Consider the following 17,971-nt stretch of genomic DNA (forward strand, 5'->3'; position numbering starts at 1 on the left):
ATAAACTACTTAGTTTTCAACAAAAAACCTTACGCAATAGTAAATTTCAAATAATTTACACATATTATGAATAGGAACTTTTTTACCATCTGCAAAACTGACGAAGTGGCAACCATTTATCGAAGGAAGAAATCAGCTGACACGGAAAAAACTAAATTCTGCAGATTTCTGCGCTACGGGCTACAACTACAGAAAAATTCTGCGGTGTTAAGTTTTCAGTTACATGGTGCTTTGGTAAGACAGATCGTATCAGCAGCCGACTCGGGTCTACGTACCGGTAGGTTTACGTTCATGACTAATTTCAGCTTAACTTACCCAAAGCATTTTATCGCCGTAATGGAGCTGGTGTACGATGCAAAGAATGCGGTTGCAGTTGTTAATGAAGATACAAACATTGACAATGCCGAATGATGAAATGTAGACGCCATTAGATTTTGTAAAGTTTCCGTATGCTCACTACCACTATCGGTAACTGACGTCACATGATTCGAGTTTGCCTTTGTGAAGCGTTCTGCAATAACGCATTGCCAAATTTTCACAAACAGGAATGCATTGTCTGCACCTATGCCTTGAATTAAATCAGAAGCTATTTTAATTTACATACCACATGCATAATCCTTTACCTATAATTACGACCACAGCTAACAAATTCATATAGGGAAAGAATGACATTTTGAATACAAGAGTATAAACAAAGTAGGCTAATCCCAATGAAAACAGCACTGCAACACACACCATCAACGTTATAAATATCGAAGTTGTATACAGCCAAATACAGGTCATAACGAATATGCCGCCCAATGAGACCAACCAAACGTCTGTAAGCAAAGACTCATTAAAAAGCTCGTTTTCCAGTCCCAAATCCATCGACACCACTTGTACAAGTTCATTTTTCAAATCACTGGAAAATAAAAAAAAAAAGATTAAAAAAAAATCACACACTTTAGTTTGTCCATATTTTAACAACTGGAAATCAAAATAAAAATCGTTTTTTTATTTTATTATGTACATATGTAAATTAATATTTGTATTTTATTTTACTGCGGAATGTTCGAATGCTGCGGAAATTATATTAGCACATACAGGCAGGATTACAAAGAGAGGAAATCACCTTTTGCTAAAGGGCCAACAAAAATCGAACAGTGTGATGAGTCACTCATCAGCAACCACTATTGGCGCCCACTACAGGTCAATGGAGCGCAAGTGAAAAGCAAAGTATGGCCCAAAACAAAATTTGGCGTAGAGGAATATAAACATTTTGTAAAGCGCTTGGAAAAATGCAAGAAGGAATTGTATAACATGTTTTTTCGATCGCCTTGTGTGGACGCAAAAGCGATAGAACAAATGTTAAGGGATTTGGAAAAGAGTACGTACATGATTTCTTATTCGCCTAATTGTTTTCAATCAAGGAAGGAGTCCCGACGGTTTTTAAGAACAGCTCAAGAAAAAAGTAATATGAAATATTATGAGACCACTTATGGTACGTACTACAATCGAATTAAAGAACTAGATCGCTTTAAGGATGTTCTTTATGGAATGATCTCTAAACCGGATAGAACAGAATTCCACAATGAATTAACTAAATTATTTATAACTGGTGTAACAACATATGAAGTGAGCTATAATATACCTGGTCTAGAACAAGCGAAAAAGAAGAAATTAAGAGATGGACCGATTGATCGCTATACTCTACGTGCTTATTGACTAAACGGTGGAATGAGTGATATGGCCGATTTTTACAACATATTTATGTACATACATATGTATGTACATTGGTGCAGAAGTTGGTATGTACTTACGTATCTTCCCATTCATGAAACAGCGGCAGGATTTTTGATGTATAAGCCACAGGCACAAATATCATTGCATATTTCAAAAATATTGTTGAGTCCTGTTTAAGAATGAAATTAAATTGAATTAAATTAAATACAATACAAACATATATGGAGGATTACTCCACTTTAGCATTAATACTGATTGTGGTGATAGAAGTGCAATCCTAACCCAAATTATGCTACTAGAGAGCTGCATAAATGCATTTAAAAGAATGTTCAAACAACTTGCTCAAGTTTGCTATATATCCTTTATATTCTCTAAGGTCCCATATAGTGTTGGTGGCATATTTGAAAAAAACTGTTGTATAGAAAAGAACAGAACACTGCTTTAATAGCAATATAGTCATTATTTCAATTACTGAAGTAGAATGTATATAGACACATTTAAGAGGTTTGCACAGCGACCTACTGGGTCTATTTGCCCTCCACTCATCACAACACATCTTTGATTCCCAAAGATTCCAGGAAGTCCAGGAGAATGCATGTGCTCTCCTTCTGACCCCATTGAGGCTAAGCAGTTCATTCGTCACCACGCTACAGCATCAGATTCGAGGAATAGGTGCAATGGAGACGTATAAGTTGTGTCGCAGAAACGACAAAGATCGTCTGACAACTCTGAGCTTATGTAGATGTCCTTTTAATCTGCAGTGTCCAGTGCCTAAGCCTATAATTATTCTAAGGGACTTTTTGGGGAGGTTAATTAAAAGTTTGCATCTTTTTAGATTGTACACCCCCCTCCTACCAGTAAGCTTTTAGGTTGGCGAAGCCCAATTGTGCTGCTCAATATTGTTCTCTCCGACTTATACATATGTATTTTTCTAAGCTCTTCTCTAATTGTTTGTGGGCATGTTGCAAGGAATGGCTCGGGAGCCGAGGCCGCCGCTGTCCCGTCCATAAGCCGTCCATTATCTCGGTCCCCTGTATTTCGCCGGGACCTAGCACCCACAGTGGTGGTACGTTATTGTATTCAGCTAGGTCGTTGAGGTTCCCAATGCACTCAAGGACTAAGGATGATTTCACTTCGAAGATGATAGTACCTAGAGTGCCGCCTGACTGCGGCTGAGAATTAGAATCTTTTCATTCCGATAACCTTTAACTAAGTTAATCTAAGCACACCGGTTGATGAAGACCTGCGCTTGAAAGATACTCGGGAATCTGCTTATGGGCACGTATAGCCTCACCCTTGGACCATAAATGCTCACCCAAATGTCTGGTGGTTTGGAGTTGTCAGTGCACCATTGCATGGTACTGGCTTCTACATACCACTCCATAATGGAGTTGCTCCAGGTCGCCTTGTTACCGAGCTCTGATTTGAATTGGTTTTCGAGAACAATCACATTGTTTATGTCATCTCTGGGGAAAAGGGCTCATAGGGAGCTAGGATCCTAGCTTCTCTATATTGCTAGACGATAGGACTTTACCTCTGTCATAGCCTTGTCTCTTGCGAAATTTCAGAGAGTCCGCTTGGCTGTCTATTCTATGGTGATGTACAATGGCTTGAGTTGAAGAAATAACACAAACGGAAATAACGCAAATTCGTGTTATTTCCCAATTTAATTTGAAATAACACATATTTGCTTTATTTCATTTTTCGTTGAGCAATAAGACCAACTTTTGAACTTAACAATTGAGTAATAAAGCAAAATAGTGTACATATGTGTGTAGGTAGTCACTCAGTTAAATTTGACAAAAAGTAGTACATGAACCATGATGCAATAATACAAGGTGTTATCAGTTGGCAACTTCTCGCTCTAATTCCGCCATATTGACTGCCTTACGTGAAACAGTGTTACTTTTTTAACTATTCTTTGCCCATTAATATAGTTGAATGATTTTAATTTTTTCTCAGTATACACACTTTGTTTTCTTAAAAAGGTATTTTATCTTATTTTATTTCATTTCGAATATACCATGATACAAAAAAAGAAGGTAGTTTCAATAAACAACTTTTTGATTAAAAAGCAGATTTTTGACAATTGCTCAATTGCGAAAAATTCGAAGCGGCGTTACCCAATTGTAAGTTTTTTGGTGTGGGAGATTTTATATTCTTAATTTGGGATTATAAATAAAATAGTTGTGTTAATATTTACCTTTTAATAATAATTAATATCTTATCTTAAAAACGTTTAAATTTTATCATTATTTTAATATTAATACAATTTTAGTGAACATATTTTAAAATGTTTTTGTGTCCTCATGATCATCTGATTATTTCACAATTAGGGGATTCACAAGACGTGTTAACCGTCGTAAAATCTTAAGCTTAACACTTGTTTATGTAAAATAGCGGTTAAAATGGTTGGGGGGGTTGGCTAATTATATATTCTTTATCAGTTTAAAAGAATTTCGGTTTAGTTAGAAATCCCCTAAAACCATTTTAATTAAAAAAGATGTTAACCTTAAGATTTTACGACGGTTAACACGTCTTGTGAATCCCCTAAATGTAGTTTTCTATATCGGATACGATGATTCTGATATAATTCAGACACTGAAATTATACATTTCGATCTGTTATTTAATACATATTGTCTTTGTCCATTTAACAGCAAATGGAATTTACTTTGGGATCCATGGGCCGCGAAATTTTTCCAGCAACACATATTGTTTTCACATGAAGTTTTGAAACACACAAAAGTGAAGTATAAAATAAATAGATAAAAACAAATTTTCAATCAAACTGATTTGTGTAGTTCAGGGGCGTCCTTAGTAAATGTTTTGGAGGCTGTTTTAATATATCCTATCTTATTATATATTTCTTAGCTTTTCTACATTCTGATAAGTTGAGAGAATGAAGTCTAATATTCTTTTTTGGTCAACTACGACGTTTGATTTCATTTTTTGCAATCATTAGTTCATTTCCTTTGAGGAGTCACAATGCCCATACCGGCTATGTCGATTTTTTTGAAATTTCGGACACAAATCTTCCAAGGATGGTTATAGGCTAAAACAAAACCGTTATCTAAAGGGGGTGGGGAACCTCCCATACAAATCGAATTTTTCATAGTGCATATCTCTGGAAGTATTTATGGTAGAGTTCTGGAACTTGGTATGGATATATGTATGTATATGAAGTCAATCTCAAGCTCGTGAAAAAATATGGGTTTGTTGGAAAATGCAGCGTGCCACCGTAGAAAAGAGGAAAAGAGGTAAATGAAATCAATCCCAAACCTATGAAAAATGGGGGTATATGAAAACGATCTCGTAGCCAGCTACGAGAGCTCGCGGTATAAGCCATATAAACTAAAATTCTGGTGATGCATAGATACCTCTGGAAGCATTTACCTAGCATACTGAGATGAGGCATTTTTCCAATGGAAATATGTACAGAAAAACGGGCGCGAAACCTTCTGGAAAGTAACATCATCACAGGGTGTCAAGACCGACAGGCATAAGCTGAAATTGCGTCGCAAGATTTACGATCGGCTTGGGTAAGGTTTAACCACTTAACCCCCCTTTGTTTTCGCCGCTACTGAATTCTATAAACTGTCAGCTTTCACACAATTTAAAATGTACATGTGTATTTAAAAATGTCATGAAAATTGTGTTGCTAGCTTCATTTTGCAAAAATGTTGCAAGTTTTTTCACAGCGTGAACAGAATAGTACTTTGCTGAGGAAATGTTGTCGAATTTCACACTTGTTTCACAGAAAGAAGTTTTATATGCAATTTAACAGCTTTTCACGTGAAAGAGGAATAAAATACTATGCTTAAGAACAAAGATTTTTAAATCGACAAAAAATTAATAAGAAAATTTGAAGTATTTTAGATTTTGGGTATGGTAGCACGAAATGTCACAATCTGCTTAATTGTCAGGTTGTTAATATGGCGACGGAAAAGTGACAATGGAACTACCTTGTTTTTTGTATCATGGAATATACTATAAAAAAGCAAATTTTGTTAAGGAGAAAATGTGAAATTTTATATTTTTCCCCCATATTGGGATTCATTTCTTCCCGTTTTTCTTCTCATTCTATTGAGCTAAGGCAGTATCAAATCGAGCTGTCACAACTGATACCACCTTGTATTATTGCATCATGTACATGTACAAGTTAAAAGGACGGATTTGTAAAGAGCCTGTCAGACGTGGCAATATTTCCATCTTTCGCACGCAATTCGCTGTCAAATTGAGAAAGAGAAATTTAATTCCCCTTTCCGGAAAGCAGTTTCAGCAATAAAAGTTGCAAGGTGTGACTGCAACTGAAAGAACGAAAATCGATTTCGGAAATATATTTCAACTTGCTCGTGCTGCACTAGAAATTTTTATTTCATCTGCAAGTGCTATCAAACTAATCGAGTGTTGCCGTGTGGCGCTGATCGTAAATTTGTGTAAAATGATGAAAAATATTGTTGTATTAAATATCAAAAATGCTTGAAATATATTATTTTGCTTAACATACTTAATCGGTAAAATGTATATACTGTGCTGCCATGATAAAAACATAGTAAGGTAAAACCATGATACAAAAAAGAAGGTAGTTTCATTTAATGACATTCGTTGTTGTTGTTCACCATTTGACTTTTAATAAAATTATGACATTTCATTAAATTCATGCTACCTGATCACGAGCAGTAATATATTTTTTTTTAAGCAGAAGATTTCATCAGTCCACTCAAAGATGTCGAATATGATGAATCTGAAAATTAATGCATAATCCCCAAAATGGGCTTGACGAATCTAGATGGAATGGATGAAGAAAGTGATTAAAATTATACTTATGCTAATTGTTTATCGGAGGGCGTTATGCGCAAGCCGAATTCAAGTTTTTTGCATACATTGGAAATTTTAAATTCGCAATTTGTTGAAGTTAATGGTGATACGCTAACTACAAAGCCGAATTTTTTGGAAAATTTGATGAGAAATTTAAAAGTAAATTTTCACGAATTTCATCACGAATCACGAATTTCATGTGAACAAATATTCCCAAAAATTATAAAGCAAAACAAAAATAATTTTACCTAATTGTTTTTGTTTTGCATGTTAAGTTATGAGATAATTTATTCACATGGAATTGGCGATTATAAAAAAGATTTATTTGGAAAGAGCATTCTTTATAATTTGATTTTTAAATCGCAAGATTGCATTCAAAATAAGAAAATGAAAAAATAACAACATAATGCTCTCGTGATTTTTGTTATAAAATAAAAAGAATAATTTCAATGAAGTCTCCTTGAACATTACACATTTTATATATTTTTAATAAAAAACAAAGGTGCGAACCATGTAAGTAAAAAAATTACCAAGCACCAAGATAATGATTTTTGATTTGAAATATTATTAAATTGGTATAAATGTGGGAAAGAAAATACTCCGGTTTATTGTTTTCATATTATCAAAGTGGCAAGGCCGTTGAGAATACTCACAATTTATGAAACTTCAAAAAATTTTATTATAGTTCAAAAGTTGTTTATTTTGAAACTACCTTCTTTTTTGTATCATGTTCAGTACTGTTAACGAAAAATTTTGTTAAGACATTACGTATTTCATTGCCTTTTTACAGGAGAGAGAGGCAGAAGGGAGAGGGAAACAATGATTTTGCTAAGGGAGCCAAGATGGCGTATTAGAGTGAGAACGGTGTCAATGTCGAACACAGTGTTGCCAACTTTTGAGTTTCAAAAGGCACCAAAACTTGGAAAACAAAGCGTTTTACCACAGTAAAAGCACTAAATTTTTTAAAATCATAGGATACTTTTTTTCATAACAGCTTATGGTATTTAACATGCTATGATGGCTCATGCTTACGAAATAATACCGAATTTTAAAGCGGAAAAGTAATACTAAATTATACCCTAAGTAGAAATTAGCAAAAAAATTGTTGTTTTCACAATGTAACCTCAAATATGGACAAAACCGTGTTTTTGGCACTTTGAGGAAGGATACCTCAAAATTCTGACGTGCTAGAGCAATTCCGTGGCCAGATTTGGGTCAGTACCAAATAATTAACAAGAGACGATGTGTTTTACTCAGGTGGTAAAAAATTTAAAATTTGGCGAACTGTAATCAATCAATATATGTACAATTAGAAAAGGAAACAGAAATACTTAAATTACCTACGAAGGTTTGCAGCTTGTGCTTTTTATAAATCATGTTTGCATTTTAGTGCATTTAAATTTATTGATTCTTGTTAATTTAGTGCTGCCACAGCTTTAAATATTTCAAAATATTTCATTTGCATGAGAAATTTGAGTTCAGAAAAAAAGCACTAAAAAAGGCACTAGGCACTAAACCATATTTTTTGGCGTTCCAATTTCCAAAAAGCACTAAATCTAGTGCTTAAAGCACCAAGTTGGCAACTATGGTCGAACACCTTGCAGGGGGGTGAAATAACACAAACGGCAATAACGCAAAATTTGCTTTATTTCACTTTTAAATGGGAAATAATACCAAAATCTGAGTTTTGCTATTTTATTTTATATTAAATTTTTATTTAAATTGGTTCGTAAGATATACGTGATTAAAAGGGACCAGTTTTTGCTTTAAGCTGAATAACGGTAAATTGCAAATATCTCGAAAACGTTTCCATGGGAAAAAAATTAACTCGATTTTCGGAATCACCGAGCATACATAGGAGTTTGATAGTGGCGTCTGGATAACAAAAACCAAATTAAAATTTGTGATCAAGTGTGATTAAACTAATTTATTTAATTTCACTATTCACTTGCGATTATATTTATTTTGATTTGTTTCTGCCAAAGCAGCTGATTAAAAACTTCGAATTTCACGTCTTTATTACGATCGGAGTACATCACAATTTTCGAATTTTCGGAACGGAGCTACGAATTCGTAACTACGAGCGTTCGGACTAAAGCATAGGGGTGTATATCTCAGCTAAAGTTCTTACGTACGTATCAATGAAATAAATGAGTAAAAAGCAAATTGCAATGTATAATATATATAAGCTTTTTCTTCGACTTTAAAGTCTCTTTCTTAAATCCAAGCAGAAGACATGCGTAATATTGGTAATGTTACATTATATGTCTTTACCCATTCCTCAGCGTTTGCTGACTGACAACAACAGAAATTTAGAGATACATATACAACATATGTAAATACATGCATACGTATCTGCATGTATATGTACAAAAGATGCAAACTGTGCAATATGTGAGCTCCAATTGCTTAGCGAGGTTGTTAAAGCTAAGTTTTACCAAGTCTTACGTCCGCGTTCGTTCATTCGTGGATAATGTGAGCGACCTATGTATGTATACATGTACGTGTAGCTTTGGTCCAAGACAGGAAAAGCGAGCGTTTAGGTAGAGTCGCTCCGAATTTTCGGTTAAAGGGTTAACTAAAGTAAGCTGGCTCGCAGTTTGTATTGCTGCATGCAGACGACTGCCCTGAAAGAATGAGTTCAAGGCTGATCTAATTGTCGATTTCCTACATTCGTAGAATCTCCCGTTTTCTTGAGATCCATTTGGAACGATGGGAGATTATTCCACTTTTTGCTAAACGAATGGCGCTGTAGACCAGGTCTGAAGGATATTCCACGGTCGTGTGTTCTCGGCTTCAAAGTAAAATTCAAAATCAAATTGCTGGTGCATAGCAGTATTGCGAATATACATATATACATAATTAATTTAAATTAAAATGGAGCATTTAATCGTACCAGAAGCTGAGAGAAAGTTAAAGTTAGTGGTGAACTTGTTACGATTATGGTAAATAAATAAGTATAATTTTGAAGTCAATAAAAAAAGTAAATAAAAGACAAAAAAAATACAATGTCTTCTTCGGAAAAACCAGTTTTATTAGTAGTGGGAATTATTGTACCAATTTTCATATATTTTCTAGTGAAACGACGGATGGACATGATATGGGTTGCTGATTTAGCTTCTTACATTATCTCGTCTTCCTTGAAGCAAGTCGGAACACCTCTCATCACGCCATAAATCTCAAGAGCTGTAAAAGGTCTGAGACCTCGATTATCCAAAAGAAAATTATTAGCTGCGCAGGTGCTTTTGACAGAACTCCCGATACCGTTGTTGAAATCAAGTTAACCAGAGGACAATCTTTTAAAGCGGACCAAGCGGACGAGTCTTCAAGGACAACACTACACTCCCTGCCCACGGGATCTATTTATAATTCGTAGCCTCTGGGGCTGGATTCGGTGTTGTGGTAAGCTGAGGGCAGTGCTTACGCTACTAGTATCTATCTATCCTACAGTATTTTTGGATGTAACTCGGACCAGCGAACGAATCCTGGATCTACGAAGTGATAGTGTGCATCTCTAATGACTCTACCACGGCGGCCACTGTGTTTTCAATAAATATGTATGTATGTGTGTGAATTATCCAGTGAAACTTGTTTTCCGCCTTGACCGGTTTTTCTGATATTAACAAAAATTAGCGTTAACACTGTTTGTTGTTGTTGTTGTTGTAGCGGCTACTAAGCCCCGTTCGGGGCGGTTCATCCATCAACGATGTCGTCAATTTCAGCTAGGGGGAGGCCCAGGAAGTGTGCTACTTCCACAGGGGCTATCCATAGGGACAGGGGCGTTAGCTGAGTGGGGTTCTCAGGGCATGTGAAGAGGTGCCGGGAGTCATGTGGCGACTCTCCACATGCCGGGCATTGGTTGGGCACATCTTCGTTGATTCTGCTCAAGTAGCTGTTGAGCCTGCTGCAATAGCCAGAGCGAAGTTGGGCTATTGTAGTGCGGGTCTCCCGAGGCAGACAAAGTTCTGTCCCGTCCACGTCCGGTGGTTGTGTGCCTCGAACGTTATTCACAGGGCGGGAGTCTACATTACTTGAGACTGATTCCCTGTGAATGCCGTTCAGGGCCTGTCGGTAGGTTGACGGGTCCAGAGGTTGTTTGATATACCTCTGGACTTCGTCCGTCAGTTCGTAAAGATGCCTCCTGACGTGCCGTGGCGAGGGCTCTTCCGCGAGCAGTTGTCCGCTGGGATGGCCACGTCTGTGGCTCCCCACAAGAAACTGCTGGCAGAGCATTGTGTTATGCTCCTTGACTGGGAGCATCTGGGCCTCGTCATGAAGGTGGTGTTGAGGCGTCATCAGGAGGCATCCTGTCGAAGTTCGTAATGCCGTGTTTTGGCAGGTCTGTAGCTTCATCCACTGCGTCCTGCTAGTCCCCGGCGACCATACGGGCGCTGCATAGCTTAGAACCGGCCGGCCAATTGCCTTGTATGTTGCCAACAACGTTTCGTTATCTTTACCCCAAGTGCTGCCGGCCAGCGACTTGAGGACATTGTTGCGGCTCTGTACTTTGTTGACAATTGCGGTTGTATGCACCGAGAAGGAGAGCAGACTGTCGAAGGTAACTCCGAGGATTTTCGGGTTATTCTCTGTCCCCATCGCCATCGACGTGAATACCCAGTGGCAGTCTGACCTCCTTCGTCCAGGTGGTGAAAAGGATTGCCGAGGATTTCGCAGGGGATAGGGCAAGGCTCCTTGCAGTGAAGAAGCGAGAAAGTTCGGAGAGGTAACCGTTTACTTTCGAGCACAAGTCATCAATTCCATTCCCAGACGCCATGATCGAACAATCGTCAGCATAAGAGACAATATGACACCCTCTGGTGGGAGGACACCGCCCTGTGGTACCCCCTGTTTAAATTTTCTTAGCTTGCTGGTTTTGTCTGCAAATTACTGACGAAGGTCGACCATTCATGTAATTCGCCGACCACCGTTTGAGTCCCTGTGGGAGTGAGGAGGTCTCTATATCTTCTAGTAGCGTTGAATGACTGACAGTGTCGAACGCCTTGGACAGGCCCACGCTACTAGAATAGTTCTCTCACAGGGGCGGTTTCGGTTTAGGTCACGAGTTATCTGAGTGTTTATGGCGTTAAGTGCTGTTGTTGTGCTATGCACTTTACGGAACCCATGTTGATGCTTCGCTGGGGTCGGGTGGTTCGTAAAGTACGGGAGCAGCAGGGCCTCGAGTGTCTTCGTTACCGGGGAAAGGAGGGCTATCGGGCGATAAGACTCTTCTTTGTTGGCTGGTTTCCACGGTTTGAGCAGTGGGACCACTCTCCCCATTTTGCAGATGTCTGGAATGACGAGAGTGACCATATACAGGTTGAGGACCTCCGTTAGGTACGCTACTTCCGCAGGACTCAAATTTTTCAGCATCGACATGCATATTCCGTCGGGTCCAATGACTTTGGAGGCTTTCGCCTTGCCGATGGCTACCCTTACCTCACCGCTGGTGAAAACAAGAGGCGCACTAGGTTTTGGCATTTTGTGCAGCCTTCTGGTCACTCGACGTTTGGCTTTATCCACCGGAGGATGCAGAATGAACTGCCGGCTAAAATAGCCCGCGCAACGCTCCGGGTCCGACGAAGCGTGGTCACCAAAGTCTATCTCGACTCTGTCGTCGCGCTTCGTCGGGTTGGACAACGACCTCACGGTTGACCACAGCTTGCTCACACCAGAGGCGAAGTTGCAGGTCTTCAGATGCTCTTCCCATTTCTTCCGCTTATGTACGTTCACAAGTTGCCGAATCTCCGTGTTGAGATCCCTGATACGGGGATCTCCGGGATCGGCCTGACGAAGGCTATCACGCTCAACAGCTAGAACAGCCGCTTCGGCAGGAAAATTCGGACGTGGATCCTTAATACATCCTGCTGGAATGAAGCGAGCTGCAGCAGCGGTGACAACCCTGCGGAACTTACGCTCACCTACATGAACGTCGGTTGGTATGGGTAGTGCAGTGAAGGCGCCCTCAGTAACATCCGTGAAGCCTTTCCAGTCAGCTTTTGAAAAGTTGACATAAGTCCGGGGATCCACGGAGCAAAGTCGGCAGGTTTATCAATCGAGATGACTATGGGCAGATGGTCTGATGCTAGAGTCAGCATAGGCCGCCATGATACGCTGTTTATCAGACCAGCGCTGACAATTGTTAGATCTGGCGAGCTGCAGCAGCTGCCCATAATCCTGGTGGGTGCGTCGCCGATCCCCCCTACGATCATTTGACAGGCATGAGTGCCAAAGATCGTGGTGCGCGTTAAAGTCACCAACTACCATACGGTTTTCACCTCAGCGTAGCGCACCTATTTTAGGGTGATATCCTGCCGGGCAGCTGGTGACAGGGGATATATATACGTTAAATATTTCGAGCTCAACATCGCCTTATCGGATAGCAATACCCTGACATTCTAGGATGGTATCCCTGCGGTATGGTGCGTGATGAACGCTAAGCCTCCACCATTGTCTTGCTCGCGATCTCGACGGTGCACGTTGTATCCGGCGCAATTCAACAGGGTTGAATTGCCGTGCAACTTCGTCTCTTGGACCGGAGCTATTAATATTCCATGCCTTCCCACAAAGACAGTTATCTCCTCGATCTTGCTCTGGAGTCCATTACAGTTAAATTGTAGCACCTTTGTGTGCCTTGGGAGACCGATTGTGATGTGTGGTGTTAAAGAGTTGTGTTGCCTGCCGGCCCCCTGCTGTACGTGCTGCAAAAGGGGGTGCTTGCCTTGTGGTGGTGGTTGGTGGGGTCGCGGGGGAGGGATGCGACGGGGCAGCACAGCAGGGGCCCACATAGTCACTCGTCCAATCTCGCGTGTTGCGAAGTCCTGAGCACGCCCTAAAGTGGCACCAGCCGAGGCAAGAGTTGCACTTGACTGATGTCACGTTACGGTATATTCTGGACAGACAAACAGAGCAGATTGTCGGAGGGACTAGGAGTTGCCGGCGGGGGTGTGTGGGTGCTATTGTGTTTGTTTTTGTGTCTATTGTTGTATTGTGTTGGGGTGTGGGTGTGTTGATTGTGTGCTGCCCAGGCGGGTGGTGGTTTGCCGTGGAGGCGGTCCGGTCCGCACAGCATGGGGCCACGAACGACGTGGTCCATTGCCGGTGCGTACGCAGGCCCGAGCAGTTACGGAGGTGACTCCACCCGTCACAGGCATTGCACCTGACCGAGGTGGAGTTTGTATGCAGTCGTCTCTGGCATACGCAGCAGGTGTAGATTTCTGGGTTTGACTCTATGCCAGCCCTGAGCAGAAGGGTGCGGAGAAGGTGTAGCCCTAGGATCGAGCAACGTTTGATGGATTTCGCCGACTTAAACGGGGTTAGATCGCCGAAACAACTGCCCTTGGTCGGGTAAAACCCGAGTCATTCCGGTACGTAGAATCGGCTGTCGTGGGAATGGGTAACACTGTTTTATTAAAAGTCTTTAAATAATTAAAAATATTTATCTCTCTGATAATTATTATGAAAGAACTTTTATAATATCAGTCCTTGAAAAATAAATATATATGATTGAAAAAAATTTGTATCTTAATATAGTAATTATTGATTGATTAATAGTTATGTCTCTGGTACTAGTATTTAACCTAGTCCCACTTTTTACCAGAGGTGTGAACCTCCAAAGCAATTAGCACAGGATAGTACAGTAACATAGCGAAGAACATGACAACATGGGATCAGTTGGGGCTTAGTTTGGCTATGTAAGTCCTCGACTGGTCCCAAACTACTTCCGAACAAGTTCCAAACTGTTTCCGAACTGGTCCATAACTAGTCCCGAAGGGGCCTTCAACTAGTTCCGAAGTAATCCCGAAATGGTCACGAACTAATCCCGAAATGGTCCTGAACAGACCCCGTGCTTTAAAAGACTTAAACAAAATTTTCGCACTCATATCAATAGACTTTTATAATATTGAGGCTCAAAATAAGAGTATTTTAAGACTTAAAAATATGTATATCAATGATTATTATTATGACAAGGCCACGGATGCGCGAGGTTTGGCCACGGGCTGAATGTATGCATATGTATGTACATTTACGTATTTTCTAAGAAAGAAATCATGTCATGTACTTCGTTTATTATATACATAAAATATTTTGTCCAAATCCGTTCAGTAGCGTGGTTAAAATATCTCGCTTTTCATTTATACTATGTATAGAAGATAGTAATTTTAAATAGGTGGCAACCCTACTCAAAAAACTTTATAGTTTTTGTACATGCGAAGGCCATGCACTGCCATTTGGTATCTTATTTTTTTATCCAACGAACGGTGAAGATCTTGTAGTTTTTAAATAGGTGGCAACCCTACTCAGAAAAATAATACATTATTACACATCCAGAGGCTAAGTCTTTTCGTTTGACAGTGACGGTACAGAACTGATGCCTACGCTTATTATGATTGAATATGGTAATTTTATTAAATATGGCAACCGTATTAAAAAAAAAAAATATTATTGCTTTTCTAGAGCCCATGACTTTTTTAATACTCCACCATGAAATAATTATTATTCTGGGTCTCTGACTAGTACAGGACCACGCCGCCTTGTACCCAACACTAGTAACCAAAATGTTTCAAATATATGGAGAAAACATGGTTACATTAACATTGCGATGTCATTAAACCTGACCACTTCTGGTCCACCACCGCATAACATGGGACCACCTAGACAACTACTCCTTTGGACCATGGCACATTCGGCAAACGAATCATATTGCCGATGGGCCACGAAGAGGTACACATATATCAGTTCTTTACGTTTGAAGTGTCTAGGTCAGGCAAAACAATGTCCTTTTGCACATACTTTAAAACTACTTCCCAGTGGAGTCCACCTGGTCCTCAAATTTTTGCAGGGAAATTCTTTGAGTCATACATATGTATTCATTTGATATCTACTCAAAATTTTGATATTGATAATTATAAAGCCTCATTGCGTAATTCGTAAATTAGGCTAAATTGTAAGACACGACAACATTGGCATTGTCTACTGTCGTGCTGAAATAAGTAAAAGACGAAAATCGTCGAAAACTATGCAGTGCTGCCAACTTTTTCCGTTTTAATACACTAGTCAGGTCGAAATTTAGGCAATGACATGACATTTCTCGAAAAACGACTTGCATTCGACAAAACTCTAGCAAGAGGCTGATTGCTAAATAATACATATTTACGTTTTTAAAATTGTTAAAAAAAATGTACTTTTATTATTATGTGAAAAGCCGATTGGCGTTTAAATAAATCTAAATCTAAATAGTGCACATGCAAAATAAATGCATTTAAACAGTCTTTAGTACCCACTTACATATATAGTATGTACTTACATTCATTCGTATAAAATTGACATCAGTCAAATAATGTAGGATATTAAACACGATGTTGCCGCGAGAGCACTCGGCCGGAGCTGTACAGGGGCTGAATTCGCTGCAGTCGTTACTAAGCTTCAAATCATGATAATACTCAAAGCACATCACCAATAAGTTTTGGAGCAATACAACATCATCAGACTGAAATCGAGTAAGAAATTAAAATAATTTGCCACAAATTAAATAATGATATATGTATGTACATACATTCAAATCAAAGCATGAGCTCTTATTGACCAGAAGTGCAGCGTAATTTGGTATTGACCATGGTCGACAACATGTGTCAGTGAGCTCTTCTTTCTGACAAAATTCGCCATAGCTAGGGACAGCGATAATTTGATTCTGTAATTGACACATTGACAACAGTCCATTAAGGTCAAAAAGTGAGTCTGTTGCATTAGGGCCTATACGCACAACAACAAAATGAGAGTAATCCTTAGATGGCGAGTCACAAAAATAACCATCCACATGGGGACCGTCTACACCCCAACTAGGTGGCACTGGAGCCTGTTTCAGTATATTCCAGGTACTCTTTTTTATTTGCACCTTTTCGCGGTGGTAATCTTCATCTATGGATGTCGTGTTACGTCCATACTCAAAACGTTCGCTCCTATTAGACCTTTCCATGGAGGAAAACGAGTCATTCGTAATTTCATAATCGCGAAAAACACCGCTATCACCGTGCCATTGTGTTGGTAAGAGATCACTCCCATTATTTTTATCTGTTATGTTGAATTCATTCTTGAGAAATGAAATTTTTTTACTCAAATGTAATTCTTTATTTTTGTGATGTTTCGGATTTTTGGGCCTTTTCTGACTCTTGCGTTTGTGCGCTCGATTATGAAGTTGGTGTTTCCACTTCTTATTCACGTGATGATGGCTAATAGCATTGTAATCTCGCAAATCATTGGGATCCGTTACAAGGCTTCCAAACGGGCCCGTTTCCTGTATCAGATTATTCCAAGCGGTTAGACGTTTTCCTAATACAGTGCCTCGTGTTTCAAAGCCCTGAAAAAAATAAAAGTGTACCACAGATTGTAAAAGCATTTGAGTACAAGATGAATAGTAAGCAGAGTTTAAGACCAAAGTTATTTATTTATTTATTTAATGTCTAAAGTTGTAAGTGGTACAGACATTATGAAAAATTACAAGCTATGTAGTTAAATTTTTGGTACAATTTGAAGCTTTAAATGAACTAAGAGTAAATACAATAAAGGCTAATCTAAATTTTTGCACAATAAATAGTTTTTCAATAGATAATTGTATTTGTATAGATAATTGATTTTGATTCCGACAAGTCAAGATCCAAAAATTTTGAGAAACAGTTGTACTCAGTCAAAGTCCTGACAAAGGGGGCATTTGCATTGTAAACTGTTTTATTTAAACCAATATGAAAAGTATCAAAGCGACGAAGGTTTCTACTCGGCACGGTGAAATCTACAGTCTGGGAAAAGCAAGCGGGCTTTCACTTCAATGGGCACCCTGAAATTGTGCATATGGAAACTGTGCATACGAAATAATGCATATAAAAAAGCCTAAATAATGCATACGAAAAAAACCGAAATAATGTATATATGCAGTTTCGATTGAAAACCGCAATAACGCATATGAAAAAACCGAAATAATGCATATTTGCACACTTTCATTTGAAAACCGAAATAATGCATATGAAAAAAACCGAAATAGTGAATACACGAAAACGAACTTCTTTCTACGTAGGTATATAGGTATTCGGCCGCGCTTAGGTATTATAACCCTTACTAAATAGAATTTTCCTTTCTTTGCCCTTTTAGAACTTCTTTCTGCGTAGGAGGCCTTCGGCCGCGCTTAGGGATTATAACCCTTACTAAGTAGAATTCTCCTTTCTGTGTTGCCGGAAAAGGGGACCGGAAGTATTTTTGCGCAGAACTTCTTTCTGCGTAGGCGGCCTTCGGCCGCGCTTAGGGATTATAACTCTTACTAAGTAGAACTTTCCTTTCTGTGTTGCCGGAAAAGAAGGGCGGAAGTATTTTTGCGCAGAACTTCTCTCTGCGTAGGCGGCCTTCAGCCGCGCTTAGGGATTATATCCCTTACTAAGTAGAAG

The 17,971-nt window shown here is 39.1% G+C and overlaps 2 protein-coding genes across 4 annotated transcripts in view; one reads left to right on the forward strand and one right to left on the reverse strand.

Moving 5' to 3' along the window:
• The window catches only part of LOC118736868 (protein dispatched), a 33,015-nt gene that overhangs the window by 11,023 nt on the left and 4,021 nt on the right, over nt 1-17,971 (reverse strand). For 2 of the 3 annotated variants that reach the window (XM_036466964.1, XM_036466963.1), the window contains 5 exons: nt 16,096-16,896; nt 15,847-16,029; nt 1,800-1,891; nt 624-901; nt 316-568 (listed from right to left, as the gene is read on the reverse strand). In XM_036466964.1, coding sequence (XP_036322857.1) covers nt 316-568; nt 624-901; nt 1,800-1,891; nt 15,847-16,029; nt 16,096-16,896 — 1,607 coding nt within the window. The remainder of the gene's footprint in view (nt 1-315; nt 569-623; nt 902-1,799; nt 1,892-15,846; nt 16,030-16,095; nt 16,897-17,971) is intronic. The other variant, XM_036466965.1, reaches the window with a different exon arrangement.
• LOC118736869 lies at nt 1,047-1,841 on the forward strand. The gene has a single exon (XM_036466966.1). The coding sequence runs from the start codon at nt 1,048-1,050 to the stop codon at nt 1,702-1,704; it is 657 nt and encodes a 218-aa protein (XP_036322859.1). The 5' UTR covers nt 1,047; the 3' UTR covers nt 1,705-1,841.

Source organism: Rhagoletis pomonella, unplaced genomic scaffold (genome assembly GCF_013731165.1).
Source record: "Rhagoletis pomonella isolate Grant_MI unplaced genomic scaffold, Rhpom_1.0 Rhpom_scaffold_00004, whole genome shotgun sequence".
In the NCBI taxonomy this organism is placed as follows: domain Eukaryota; kingdom Metazoa; phylum Arthropoda; class Insecta; order Diptera; family Tephritidae; genus Rhagoletis; species Rhagoletis pomonella.

Coding starts and splice junctions, on each gene's coding strand:
- LOC118736869 (XM_036466966.1), top strand. CDS start 1,048: ATGTTCGAATGCTGCGGAAATTATATTAGCACATACAGGCAGGATTAC.